General features: G+C 51.4%; 1 protein-coding gene across 3 annotated transcripts in view; it reads right to left on the bottom strand.

Annotated features, from left to right (window-relative positions):
* The window catches only part of LRRC20 (leucine rich repeat containing 20), a 72,285-nt gene that overhangs the window by 23,299 nt on the left and 34,566 nt on the right, over positions 1-14,420 (bottom strand). For all 3 annotated transcript variants that reach the window (XM_024561415.3, XM_045196145.2, XM_071221230.1), the window contains exon 3: positions 11,858-12,007. In XM_024561415.3, the coding sequence (XP_024417183.1) occupies positions 11,858-12,007 (150 nt within the window). The remainder of the gene's footprint in view (positions 1-11,857; positions 12,008-14,420) is intronic.

Below are 14,420 nucleotides of genomic sequence, written 5' to 3' on the forward strand. Positions count from 1 at the left end.
ATTGATGTTTCTCTCCCTCTTTCTCTCTCCTTTCCCTTCTCTATAAAAATAAATGAAATATTTTTTAAAACATACTATACAGCTACTGGGTGCAGGTAGGCAAATGTGGGGGAAAGGGAGGCATTTGTAATAGTGTCAATGATAAAAAAATAATATATACTAAATTTCTCAAGCATTCACCACATTCCAGGTGGTACCCTCGTCTCAGTGTTTACCAGGGTTTACCTCAACTTTCCTTGCAGTGATAGCTGAAGAAGGTGGAGAATGGATTCACATGCAGATGGGGAAGTTAGCAGTGGCAGAGCCAAGTCTGCCCCAGGCCGGCCCAGCCCCAGGGCTCAAGCTGTCGGCCGTGCCACTTGCTGACTCTCATACAAGGCTGCGTTAGCTGCCACAGATACGGTTTGCGACTGGTTTACCTTGGAGAAGCTTCAGCAAGGTGTGCTACTTACACTGAGATGTTGTTGCTGAAATTTATCACCAAGGGCGACAGTTGTTCTGTTTTAACATTTTTCCCACTGTGCACAGGCCTCCTGGGCCCTGTTTGTACTGGACTTATTTTCTCAGGAAAAACCACGGTCCAGTCCGCAGTCACTGCTGAAGGTGGAGGCGGCCTAACAGGCAGGCATGTGAGCAATGCTAACACCTACCAGAGGAACCAAATGTTATTCCAACCGAAAATACAAGGATTTGCCGTTTTAATTGGGGATTATTTGTTCCTGCTGTGAAACTGGCCTCTCTGGACTGGTAAGCGTTGTTCAACTTTAAATGCATTTTCTGCTTACAAAAGCAGTGCCGGCTCATTGTAAAAATATTGACATCTCAAAACTATGGAACATAGAAAAGTGGAAATTGCATGTATTTCTGCTCCCAGAGAGGACCAATGCTGTTTGGTAGGCATTCCTCCATATTTTTCTATGCACATACTAATGGATGGATGGATGGACAGATGGATGGATGGATATTGTTTTCAACAAACAAAAATGAAGTCATGGACTGTATACTCTCTGAGACTCGCTTTTTTTTTTTCGCTCAGTAGAGCTTAGGCAGCTTTCCAAGTCACTTCTTGGTGTCTCTGGAGATCACTGCTGCAACACGAAGGGACCTATGGGCAGACAACTCACTACCTGCCCCATCCTCACGTGCCTCAGGACAGCTGCTTTCTGGAGTCCAGTCTTTTTAAGAAAAAGCTCAGCTGCAAGGGGGAGGGGCTGGCTCTCCCTGAAAGGTGGCCTCTTCCCCAGCTCAGAAGTTCTTCTGAAAAGCAAAAGGCATAGAGGGAGTAATGGATGGGTAGGCAGGGCTCCTCACCCCAGGTTCAGATCCTTAATTGCATTAAGGTAACCAAAGGGGCCATTTGCCACCTGATGTTTCCAGCATTGTAACCCTCATCCCCGTGGCACTTACTCCCCAAGTGGATACTTAGCAAATCCTTGCTCATTTTAGTGCTGAATGAATGAAGGGGGAAGAACCAGGAGGACTTGGTTCTGGTCTAACTCAGCAAGAGTCCTTGGTCTCTCCTCTCTCTGGATGGATTCACGAGAAGGTCTTCCCTGCCCGTTTCCAGCAGGGCTGTGAGGATGAGCTGAGACAGCGTTGTAAAAGGCAGGACGTGCTGCATGACATATTTATTAAGCACCTGTTACACACTCAGCTCTGTACTTGAACATGAAAAGAATAACCTTTGAAAGCACTCATTCAATGAAACTATTCCTGTTAGAGAAGTACAAGATCCATGAGATTAAATTCTTGGCTTATACAGCCTTTTGTGGAAACAAAATTGAAAGCTAACAAATGCAGGCAGCAAACGAGAAAATAAAAGACGAGAAGGTGAAGGCAGCTAAAACACATGACTTACAGGAAAGTGAGTCAGATGCAGTGATACCGAAACAGCCTTCACTCGCTCACTCAACACACACCACTAGGCAGCTGCCACAGGGTGGGCACTGCGTGACCAGGGAAATCACAACGAACACTAGATCCCTCCCGAACGAGTGGGGGGAGAAAATAATAAACAAGAAAAACAGATAAATAAAGATTATTTCAGATGACTAGGAAGGTATTTAAGGTCGGAGTGAAACCAGTAGTGCAAAGAGCCCAGGTGAAAGCTGTCAGAGGAAACGGCATACACAGGCCCTGAGGGAGGGCTCAGCACACCCGGGGAACAGAAAAGAGGTCAGCGCGCCTGGCGAGGGGAGGGAGAGAGGGAAAATGGTAGGAGTGAAGCTGGAACCAAGTTATACAGGGCCTCAGACACGTGGGGAGACGTGGAGTTAGTCTAAGTGAGAGAGGAAGCCAGGGAAGACATTCTGAGTATGAATGTGCCTGACCTGGTAGGTTTTGTGCTGAATTTACATCCTAGGAACTTGCTGAACTAGGAGGGTTGTTGTGTTTGTTTTTGTAGATTCCTTGGGGTTTGCCATGTAGACGATCCTGACATCTGCAAGTAGAGAGTTTATTTCCTCCTCTCCCGTCTGTCCGTCCTTAATTTCCTTTGCATATCTTGTTGCAGTGGCTAGAACTTTCCAAATGAGGGCAGACATCTTTGCCTGGTCCCCGTCTTCCAGGCAAAGCATTTCATCATCGAGTCTGATGTTAGCTACGGGAATTTTACAGCCTTTCTCTACCAAACTGAGGTACTTTCCCTATGTTCCTAGTTTCCTGCGAGGTTTTTCTCTTCTTTCATCATAAATGGGTGTTGGAGTTTGTCACATGCTTTTTGTCAGCAGATATGCTAGATAGCACTGGTTGATCTTCCAATGTTGAGCCAGCCTTGCCCCTGTGAAAAAACTGGTACATCCCATTGGTCGTGGCCATTCCCCAACCAAGGGATAACCCTTTTCATACATTGCTGGGTTTGATTGCTACCATTTTGCTGAGAATTTTTTGTGTCTCACTTAGTTCACGGGAGATACTAGTCTGTAGTTTTTCTTTTTCTTTTGTTTTGTTTTCGTTTTGTTTATATCTGGATTTGAAATCCAAGTGACACTGGCTTTGTAGTATGGGTTGGAAAGTGTGCCCTTCTCTCCTGTTTCCTGGAAAAGTCTGTGTAAAATCGATGTTCATTCTTGTTTAAGAGTTTAACAGAATTCCCCAGTGAAATCACCTGAGGCTCGAGCTTTCTATTTTTTTTTTGCGGGGAGGGGGGGCGGTCTTTGTATTTATGAATTCAATTTATGTGACAGTCATAGGACTATTCAGATTGGCTATTTCATCTTGGTTGAGTTTTGGCAGTTTGTAATTTTTAAGGAACTGGTCTGTTTCTTCTAAGAGTCAAAAATTTATGAGTGCAAAGTTGTTCATAGTAGATCTAGTCGGTTTTGAGTGGGAACAAAACCATGAAGCTGTTTCCAGGCCCCTCACCGGGGAAGGCCAAAACGAGTGGGTTCCCTGACACAGGGGCCCCGTACCCGTCAAAGTCCCAGTCCTGCCTAACTCCTGGGACTTCATGTCACCCCGACCTGGGCGCTTGGGGTTTTCTCTGTTGTTTCCACTTCAGAGGAAGAACAAAAATGTAGCCAACAGCCCAGCCACCTGATTGGCTAATGTGCTGAGCTTCCAAATAAATATAGTTGCAGCCACATCCAGCTTTGCTTCTCACCCCTGGGGTCACAACACATTCTTTCTCATTGTTGGGGTCACAACAATGCCCAGGGTCTGGCCACCTTCTCTCTTGGAAAAGAGGGCTGAGGCCCTCCGGTTCCAGAGGATGGAATTCGGGGGCCTCCAGATGTTTCTCCCTGCTCTTACACCAGGGCTCAGGGGTGAACAATCTGAGCTCCCAGGGTCGACAGGGGGTCTGGGAGAAGGGCCTACTCCCAACACTGCCCCAAGCTGGGAGCGGCCCATCACGATATTCTCTTATTTGTTATCCCTCCTGAACTGTGGTTTCCGGTGTCTGTTAAATGGACCTCTCCCTCCCCAAGTTCTTCTTATTACTTCCGAATCATCCTTGTCTTGGACAGCTGCCAAGGCTGAGTCAAAGGCCTTAGACTGACCCCAGAGGAGAAAGGCCTCCTGACTCCATTAAGGAACAGATGAGGCCAGCCAGCAGTATTTTTATAGCCAGGCAGCAAGGGAAGGTGCCAACTCCAAAAATACCGGTGCATGCCCTGGCTGGTATGGCTCAGTGGATTGAGTGCCAGCCTGTGAACCAAAAATACCTGCCCACAGAGGACCAATCAGTGCCTTGGCTGCCACCCCCACATCAAAGAGCAGTCCTGTTGTGGCCTGCAAGGGCCCCCTGCAGGGCAGAGCAGCCAGTGTGGAGTGGTGCTGAGTGTCCTTCAAATGGCTCATGCTCCGCACAAAGGCAGCAGCTGCCCACGGGGACACAGGAGCATGGAGACAGGAGGGAAGTTTCCAAAAGCAACACCCGCTCCTTGGAAGGACAGAGGGAAGGGGTGAGAAAACTCTTCCAACTGGGTTTGGAACAAACCCAAATGCAGTGCTAACCATTCTGCCCCATGAGAAGAATAGGGCCGCTGTATTGTCCCAACGTGGGCCAATATCTAAAATGTGCTGCTAAGTAAAAACGGCAAGTTACAGAACAGTGCACACCCTCTGCTCCTATTGGTAGTTAGGAAGGAAGGAGCTCTGGATCTGGACCCACAGCGCCAACCCCTTCTTTCTCGCTGTGTGACCTCAGTCAAGTTACTTACACTCTCTCTGCCTCAGTTTCCTCATTTAAAAAAAGGAGACAATATCGGTACCGACCTTATAGGGTTGTAAAGGTTAAAACAATTTTATGCTTGCAAAGTGCTTACAACAGCGTCTGCCCATGGTGGTACACTCTCAACGCTACTGCCATCAAACACGCTTATGTTCACATTGGTGTAGAAGAAGTATGTCTAGAACTGCTCACAGTAGTTGCTTCTGGGCAGGGGAAAGGGAGATCTGGGGGCAGGTGTAAGAGGAAGACTTATTTTTCCCTCTTACTCTCTCCAACCCTTGGGGTATTGGATTGTGTGCATCTATTACGTATTCAAAAACAAATCATGGAAAACTTTTCAAATGAAGCCTTTCAGCTTTATAACAACGAGAGAAATGCACAGGGAATGGGTAAGATGGGCAGAAGGGGGTGGAGACTGCAATAAATCGTGGAGCCAGGAGTGAAGGTCTCCGCTCAGAGCCCAGAACAGAGGAACGGTGAAGTGTCACGGCACGCGGGGGTGGGGGAGCGATGTTAGCTTGGGTCGTGTCCTGGAGTGCTGACTGAGGCACTGAGTTTGCGCAGAGCCACAAACAATGTCCCAGTGCTCCAGGTGTGCACACGAGTCCCAGGCCCAGCAGGCAGAGGCGGCCCCGGAGTCTGCAGACCTGCAGGGTGGGCAAGATGCAGGATGGAGCTGTTCTCCTGCTCGTGTGGCAGGAGCGGCTCCCCGGGCCGCCTCCAACTGCCCTCCAAAGGGACTTATTCCGCTCGTTCCTGTTCGCTTATTCCATTTACTCATTTGTTTATTTCTAATGTATATATAGTTTGGTTTATAAGAATATATAAAGATAACAAGTTAATAGCACGTGGGATTTATACACTGCTGTGAAGGAATAGCATTGTGCCCATTTTAGGATGAGAAAGTGGAAGCTCAGAGTGGTCCACATAGTTTGCCCAAGGTCACACAGCTTGGAAATCCCAGGCCAGGTTCTCAGGCCCCGAGTTCCTCACAGTTCCTGCATAGTGGCTGGCAAACAGCGGGCACCCGGGAGCTGAGCAAATAAGGAGTGACAAAATCTCCATCCATCAGTGCTCCGTCTAATACACTGAGAAAGCCACCGTGCCCGCTGTTTCCAGCAACTGCTGCCATGCCTGTGCCTTCTGCAGTGAGATTCTGCAGCATCTCCCATCAAGAGGGTGAGTCTAGCTCCCAGCTCTTGAATCTGGGCTGGCCTTGTGACCACTCTAATAGAATGCGGCGGAAGTGACGTCCTGGAAGCTCCAGGCCCAGGTAGGAACCACCCACTTCCTTCCTCTTGGAGTCCAGCCACTGGGCTGTGAGGAAGTCCAAGCAGATCAGAAGCCACATGGGTCAAGGCCCCGGAGGATAAGGGACCTCCCTCCTTGGAGAGGTGATCTCAGTCTATACTACCTGGAACGGAAGAACCGCCCAGCAGAGACCAACCGACCCACAGAGCTGGAGGAAATCACACACTGTTGTCCAAAGCAAACAAATCTTTTTGTGACACAGTACTAGATCAAAGAAGTAGCTACTGTGCAGCCCAGGACTCCTTTGGAGCAACACACTCCTGCCTGGGTGTTCTAAGGAGAGTGGCCCCCCTGCCAGCATCACAGGCCCAGGCTGTGCAGGAGAGGAAGGCAGGTCTCAGATGCCGCCCCACTGGGACAGGTCCACCTCCTCCTCCACCTGCTGCACCCCCTAACCAACACCTCCACAGAGGTTGGGGCAGTGGCTCCCGCTAGGGCTTGAAGAAAATGCACAGAGAATAACTGAGCTCCACCGGAACCTGGCCTGTGTGCCACAGGAGGGGGCCAAATGCTGGGAGGAGCTGAGGAAAGTACGCAGCTGGGAAAAGGGGACAGGGCGATTTCTTAGAGAAGGCTTCCCTTTTGGGGCGTAACCCCAGCTCCACAGTGAGATGAGGTAGGAGGGCAAGCAAGGAAGTGGGGAGACCGAGGCAGGAGGCCCTGGACCCATCAGACGTGTGTGTTTCCTATCACTGCTGTGAAACATCACACAAATTGGTGGCTTAAAACAATACAGTTACCACCTTACCGTTATGGAGGTCAAAACAGCAGCATAGGTCTGGAGGGCTGAAAGCAAGTTCTCAGCAGAGCGGTGTGCCTCTGCAGGTTCTAGGGGGAGTCTGTTCCTCGGCTTTTCCGGCTGCTAGAAGCTTGGAGGCACATCATTCCAGTGTCTGCTGCGGTCATGCCATCACATCTCTGACTCTGGCCCGCCCACCTCCTTATATGGACCCTTGTGCTTACACTGGACCCACCCACTCAGTCCAGGGCAGCTCCAGGTTTCAAGGTCCTTAACTGAATCACATCAGCAAAGCCTTTCTTACTGTGTGAGGTGACATAGCCACAGGTTCCAAGAATTAGCCTGGACATCTTTGGGAGGGTCATTAATCTGCTGACTACCTGGTAGGAAGCCATTCATTCACCCCCCCAGCAGGAAACACCCACTACCCTGTGCCAGGTACCACCCTGGCGAGTGCGGGGAACGCAGGGAACGCAGCTGCTCGCAGGCTGCACGTGGGTTAACGTATTCAGTCTGCACAAGAGCCCTATGGGGTAGACTATTACCGGCATTACTCCATTGTACCAAGGGGGAAACTGAGGCACGGAGCAGTTAAATAATCTGCCTGTGGTTACAGAGCTAGCAAGTTGCAGAGTATCAGTCAGGGCCCCAAAGGGGAAGAGCTGCACACTCAAATTAACTCAAGGAGGGTTTATTTGCCACAGAGTATTTCCAGAGATGTGGGAGGCCACCTGTGGGTGGCAAACACAAGGCCCGCGGGCTGAATCTGGCCCTCCACCTTGCTTTATCCAGCCCGGCACCTTATTTCTACCCGGTGGCAGCGTGGAGCTCCTTTCCCCTAGTTAAGGAGTAGTTACATTTTACAGTCCCAAAGTTATATTCGGCCCTTCAAAGGCAACTGAGAGGCTGATGTGGCCCCTGGTGAAAATGAGTTTGACACCCCTGCTATAGAGGAACTTAAGGGATCATGCAGTAACCAGGGTTAAGAGCAGGGAGTTGTCACCACCCAGAAAGACAGAGTCGTGTTGAAGCTATCTTGAGGAAAGTGACCTGCAGACAAGGGGCACAGCCAGCCCGAGGAGGACCTCACAGGGAGGTAGCCAGGAGAATAAACTCACTGGCCTTACTCTCCTCTCTTTCTCTGACCTGCTGCGGCTCCCCAGTGGCTGCACCTAACCACAGCCGAGGGTCAGAGGGCTAAAATCAGCACGGAGCACGGATCTGCAGGGTAAGGGGAAGATGTCACATGCCAGAACTGGGCTCAACCTCAGTGTCTGTGCTTTAAGCATCAAACAGCCAGCCTCTCTTCTTGTGGGTCCTGGTTCAGCCTGATGACAGAGACGGTTGCTCTTCACCTGGTGGGCCCCAGGCTCGGGGGGGTGACATCAGTGCTTGACAACTTCCTGGTGTAGACCAACTGCCTTAAAACACCCTCACCCACTGGCCTTGGTAGTCCTGTCTCTGGGATTCTGTCCAAAGGATCCTTTTCCCCACTGACGTCAGCCAGGTAACCCTAGGGGCCAGGTGCTCTTCAGGACTGACGGCAAAAACTGATGCAGCAGGCCACGGCCTTGTCACCCCCTCGGCATCAGGTAGGAACGCTTGGTCACCGGCAACCGGGAGCTGCCCTTGTGGGTAACTCAGGTGTGACGGACCCTCCCGGACCCGCTGTTTCAGCGGCAGCTGTGCTGGGGGAACCAGAAAACACGTGCCCATCGGAGTAGCTCTGCCTGATCCCACACGAAAACTGACCGCTGCACGGCTTCAATGTCTGCCCAGCTTTCCTAGCACTGTACCCCCTTCTCCCCTCCATCATCTGCTAAAGGCCATCCGCTAAAGAACAGTACCCTGGGGGCTGAAGCTAAGTAGGAAGTAGGGGAAGAACATGGCACCTGGAGTAATTGCCGCGGCATCCCTCGCGTTAGTAGGCGCTTGTCTGCTCTCACACCTGACTCCCCGAGAGACTGGGAGCTCCCCAGGGACCAGGGCGCGGTCTTGGTTTTCTCATCCTTACCAAATACCGGGTGCTGTGAGGACTGAATGAGACGATGCCTGTAAAACCCTCAGCACGGAGCCACGGGGGTGAGGCGCCCGATGCATTTGGGCTCTCCTGTTATCCCTCACCCGTTCATGCCCACGGCCGGGCCCAGACAGGCGCTCGTGAGGAAAGCCAGCCTGTGGGACACTGAGTACACACACAGACAGTGGCCAGCGCAGCTATAAAACGAGAACTCTGACCCACAACCTGCCCAGGAAACCATCCCATCTGTACAGTAACCAGCTCGGGAAGTTCGTCTGCTCTAAGACTTGTAGGAAGTCAGACTGTTTCTCTATCAACAATCCAGGAATCCAGACAATACTCTCTGTTACAATTGGCCCCAAATGGCCAGGACTTGATTACTGACAGTGTCCTTAATTTTTGTCCCCACTTCCAACTTAGCACCAACCAGAGAAAGCTAAATACGCACCCTAACAATCACACAGGATGCCCCACTGCTAGCTGGCCAGCCTCCAGCTTCCTAGGCCAATGGCCTCCAATCAGAGCACGCCTGAAGCTTCCCTTTCATCCACTATAAAGCTTTCCCACTCCTCTGCCTGCCTCTGAGCCTCTGCCAAGTCCAAGCACAGTGGCTGACTCCCTCACTAGAGCCGCTGTGGAAAAGCAGCCCCTGCCAGTTCTCATTTGGGTGGTCTTGGTTCATTTCTGCAGGTGTATCTCACACACCTCTGGCCTGGTAGGCCTAGGACGCACTCAGTAAGAAGAGCTGAATGATTTGCATGGAGAAGTGGGGAGAGGGGATCACAGGAAAAGAGGGGACAAAAGAGCCAGAGCTGGACCCTGGGACCCACTTGCCCTTTGGACTGATTTGATTTACGCCACTGTCCTTCCCAGGGCTTGCTGTTTCCTGCCTAAAGCGGGTGAAGGGCATCAAGGGGAGGCAATCATTTAAAGATACCCTGCTCGGAGGGGCCCTGAGCTGAGCAGAAGACAGTCCCAAGGGCACCCACAGATGGCAACCTAGCAGGCAAGGAGTCACAGATGGCTCTCTCCCCAACACCAGAGCAGCCCTCTCCGCCCCGTCAGAGCCCAGAAAAGGACAGTGGGAGGCTGTGAGGAGCCCAGCAAACCCTACTCAAGCCTCTGCCTCACACATAAAAGGCGAGGGTTTTCCTGTTTGAAAGAGAAACCATGACAAAGCCTGGGGCCCAGAGCTACCTCTGTGGCTATGGGTTGGTCCTCAGCTCCAGCCCCTCCCTGCTGGGCACAGGCAGCCTTCCCTCTGTAATCCAAGGCACGGAAAGGAGGGAGTTCAATCTCTACCCTTCGACAGACTTCTGCCCGAAAGCGCACGATGACAAATGTATTTCCAGGGCCAAGGCACGAGTGCGCGGGGCCATAGGCCCATTTCTCTGGCACTCCCTGCGGTTCCCCTGGACAGGGTCTGCTTGCTCATCCCGCAAGGTGCGGCCAAATGCCAAATCCTCTGAAAGCCCTCGCTTCCACACCCACCCCACTGCCCACGCCACTCTCAGGAAGATTTGCTCCTCTTCCCAGCAGTCCCAGTGTTTTGTCCACACTAGTTTCACAGCACTCGGTGTTGTTGCCGAGTCTGTTCTGCAACCCTGGACTCCTTCAGGGAGCGACCTGGTCTCCTGGCCTTTGTTTCTGAGCCTCCGGGCAGGGGTCCGGACCACAGGAGGTGCTCAAGGGTCGGGTGAATGAAGGAAAGCACAGGTGAACTCCCCTTACCCACAGGAAGGCCCCCTGCCTGACTGTGTCCTCCCTACGGGTTCCAGCCAATACCCCCACCCCCGCCCACCCATTTTCTATCTATCCATCCTCCTCTGGAAAGCAAATATCCAATCCCAACTGGCTACATACAGCTCTGGGGGACCCTTGAGCCAATGCAGGTGTCCTGGTAAGGTAGCCCTGGCCTGGGAGGTGGGCAAGCAGGTATACTGCTCTGAGACCCCAGACAAGCCCCATCCCTCCCTGCCCCTCCTTCTCCAGCCCTGAAACAAGGTAACATAGACAGTTCTAATATTTTATGGGAGATTCTCCCAACTGGGGGCCCTTGGGCTACATCTAGTGTGTTATGGTTTTCATGTAACAATACGAGCTCTGTGAGCTTCACTCAGAAACGGCTACACAGACCAAGCCCTCTCCCTTGCCCTGTCTTTGTGCCTAGCCACTGGTCTTTCTGGGTCCTGCCTATAGCTCCCTCCTGAGTCACTGGTTGCCAATTCACACTCCCTCTCCCCTCTGGGCTCCGCCCAATGCCCAAACCTCCTCCAGGAAGTCTACAATCAGCTGTACGAGCTCTGCTTGCCCATGTTCCTCCTGTCCCACCAGGAGTTTACATACTGGTTTCTCTGACAGTGTTTTACATACAGTATGGAAAATCCCGTCAGAGAACAGGCTCTTAGACCCTTCTCATGACTCTATCAGACAGAGGATTCTAGAAGGCAGGAAGTGCTCTCCCCAACTCTCCTGCTCCTCCATTTCGCAAACACATGCCAAGCGCCCAGGTCACAGCTCCACCCATGGGTGGCTGAGTGACACTGGAGGGACTGCTCTGTGGAGAGGGACAGGCACTGGAGCGTCCATTGCACACTGCTTGTCCAACCGGAGGAGCCATTTCATAAGCATCTGTAATGCCCACCCGTTGGCCTCCTGCCCATCTCCCTGCCAAGCGCCCTTGTCCACTTGCTCGGTGCGTGCCCTGCAGAGGAAAGAAACTCCAGCATTCCCAGGATCTGGTACTCCTGAACCGAGAAAATAGCACAGGAGAACAATGCAGGTTTGGGGGCAGGAAGGGGGCTTCTTCAAGTTTACCAAGAAATACTACTCCTGGGCCTCCAGACCCAAACATCCCACTGTTCAGAATAAGAGAGAAATTACTCCAGCAGCCACACCCTGGGCCATTAGCCAATCCGATTCACAGCCATCTAGGCAGAAGTGGCACAGACATTTCCAGGCCTCAGGAAGGACACAGGCCCATCCTCAGAGCCTCCCCCAGGGAATGACTTCCCAGGTCCAGCTGACATGACTGGTCCTAGTTACACTCCCAGCAGGGTCGGAGCCTAAGGACAAGGGCTAGCCACGCCCCCAGCCTGAGCTGACCAGGGCCTACCTCGGAGCTGACAGAATGTGGTCATGAACTTGCTGGTGAGGGACTTGAGCTCGTTGTTGGCCAGCGTAATGAGTTGGATCTGGTCTGTGACATTCCGCAGGACCTTGTAGATGCCAATGGGGAAAGAAACCAGCTTGCACTCGGCCAGATCTGCAGCCAAAGAACAAAGACAGACCAGAGTTAGCAGCCACAGCTGCCCAAGGACTTGACCAGCCCCAGTCTCCCTCACCAGCCTCCTTGCTCTCCCACCTGTCCCCCCTGTGCCAGGCTTGACACCCTGCCCTCCCTCTTCCAAGAGCCTTCATCACCCTTAACCACACTTGTCCCTGCCTTGCACCTGAACCTTAGGGTTTATCCCAGCACCTTCTCTATCATCACAGCCTACTAGCCACAATGCGGAAGGCAGAGCTCTGCCAGCAGAGAGACAGCCAGCATTCATGGCAACGTCTTGGAGGCCCTGCAAAATCCACAAGTCCCTGTGGAATCATCAAAGTCTCAGCAGTGAGGCTGCGGTCTTATGACTACTTTGTAATAATGGTCCACATCTTAGAAAACTCACAAGTCACACAGACTTTGTGGTTGGACCTTCTTCCCAGTCCTGCCACTCCAAAGATAAGTAAGTCTTGTATGACTGGCAGCAAGGAAGCTTCTGTGGAGCCTTGTCTGGCAGTTCCTCAAGAATTACCATGTGGCCCTGGCTGGGCAGCTCAGCTGGTTAGAGTGTGGTCTTGATACACCAAGGTTGCAGGTTCAATCCCCAGTCAGAGCACATACAAAAATCAACCAATGAGTGCCTAAGTAAGTGGAACAACAAATTGATGTTTCTTTTTCTTTCTCTCTCCCTTCCTCTCTCTAAAATCAAGAAATAAGGATTTAAAAAAAATTCCACTCCTAATATATACCCAAGAGAGTAAAGCCACGGGTCCACACAAAACTACACTACATGCGGGTGCTTGTGCCAGCGTTACGCATTAACAGCCAAAGTGTGGCAATAACGTAAATGCCCCCCAAGTGCTGAATGCACAAGCAGACTGTGCTATCTCCATAAAAAGGAATGTGTTCAGCACTAAAAAGAAATGAAGTACCGATATGCGCTACAACCCTGGAGGACATGAAAAACATTATGCTACGTGAAATAAGCCAGCGCCAAAGGATGACGCATGGCGTGAGGCCGTTTACACACAGTGTCCACAACAGGCAAATATAGAGGCAGAAGGTAGATCAGTGGTTCCCGAAGCCCGGAGGGCACCGGAGGATTGTGGGGAGGAGACTAAGGGGTAAAGGTTTCTTTGTGGGGGAAATGCACATGTTCTACAATTTGACTGTGGTCAGAGTTGCCCAACTCTATGTATATACTGAAACCATTAAATCGTATATTTTAAATGGCTGAGTTGTAGGGCATGTGAATTATATCCCAATAAAGCTGGTTTATATGTGTATATATGGCAGCAGGGAGACACTGAAAGCACAGAGGCTGAGAGATGGGGCTCATCTAAGTCGTGCAACTTCCCTGAACCTCAGTTTCCTCATCTGTAAAATGGGGGTGTCACTACCCCCCAAGCAGGGCCGTCAGAAAAGTCAGCGCGTTAAAATGTACTAATAAAGAGCCTGGCAGGGACGTAGCGGAGATGCTGTAGGTGTTGTTCTCTCTTCCCTTTCTGCGTGCCCATTACTGGTGATTGCCCCCCACCCCTGAGCCCCAGAGCACTCACCAACTCAGGGAGCACCGCCCCACCTCTCTCTCAGCTAATCTTGTCCTTTCCCCAGGGGCCAGGCTTCCCCCAGGCCCCTAAGCTTTTGAAGATTGTTCCAAATTAAATATACAAAAATCAGTAATATTCCTATATGCCAGTTAAAAAAAGATAGTTTATAAAGATCCTATTCTGAACATCAACAATAATGCAAAGTCTATAGAAATAGTCAGAATAGGAGCTCTGCTCTCTCATCTGCCTTATAGAATTTCTACTCTTGCTCCAAGACCAGCTCAAATGTCAACTCCTCCAAGAAGCCTTCTCTTACTGTGGTGGGCAGTTAGTTCTCCAGCCTCTTCGTCTCATATAGTTCAAATGAAACCCTTCATCCTGTATTGTATAAACCCCTTTTTGCTTCTGCTTTCCCACTGGACTGGAAAGACCCCAGAGCACAGTGCCAGCAGAGGTCTAGCCAGCTCGGGACAGGGCAGGGGAATTGGTGACCTCTCTGAGCTGGTGAGGGAACAAAGGGGACAGGTTGGGTAAGGACAAAAGTCCAGATGACCAAGGGTCCTCAGAGGTCCTGTGTAGGGCATCCTGTGAAGAAGTGTCTCCTCTGGTTTGGGGATGTGCTAGGTGAGCCCAGCCCTGCTGCTGTAGGGTGTCAGGCACCACCGGAACCACCAGAACCACCAGAACTCGTATCAGGAGGTGGGGCTGGCAGAAGGGGGGGGCGGGGTAGGGGGGAAGCACTCTCAGGAAAACAGGCTTCCAGTAGTGATTAGGGCTGGAACTGGACCGGCCCTGTGGGCTCACAGTTTGGGTCAGGCTGGGGATTCTACAAAGAACAAACACTTCCAGCCCTGGCTGGT

Source organism: Desmodus rotundus, chromosome 4 (genome assembly GCF_022682495.2).
Source record: "Desmodus rotundus isolate HL8 chromosome 4, HLdesRot8A.1, whole genome shotgun sequence".
Classification (NCBI taxonomy): Eukaryota; Metazoa; Chordata; class Mammalia; order Chiroptera; family Phyllostomidae; genus Desmodus; species Desmodus rotundus.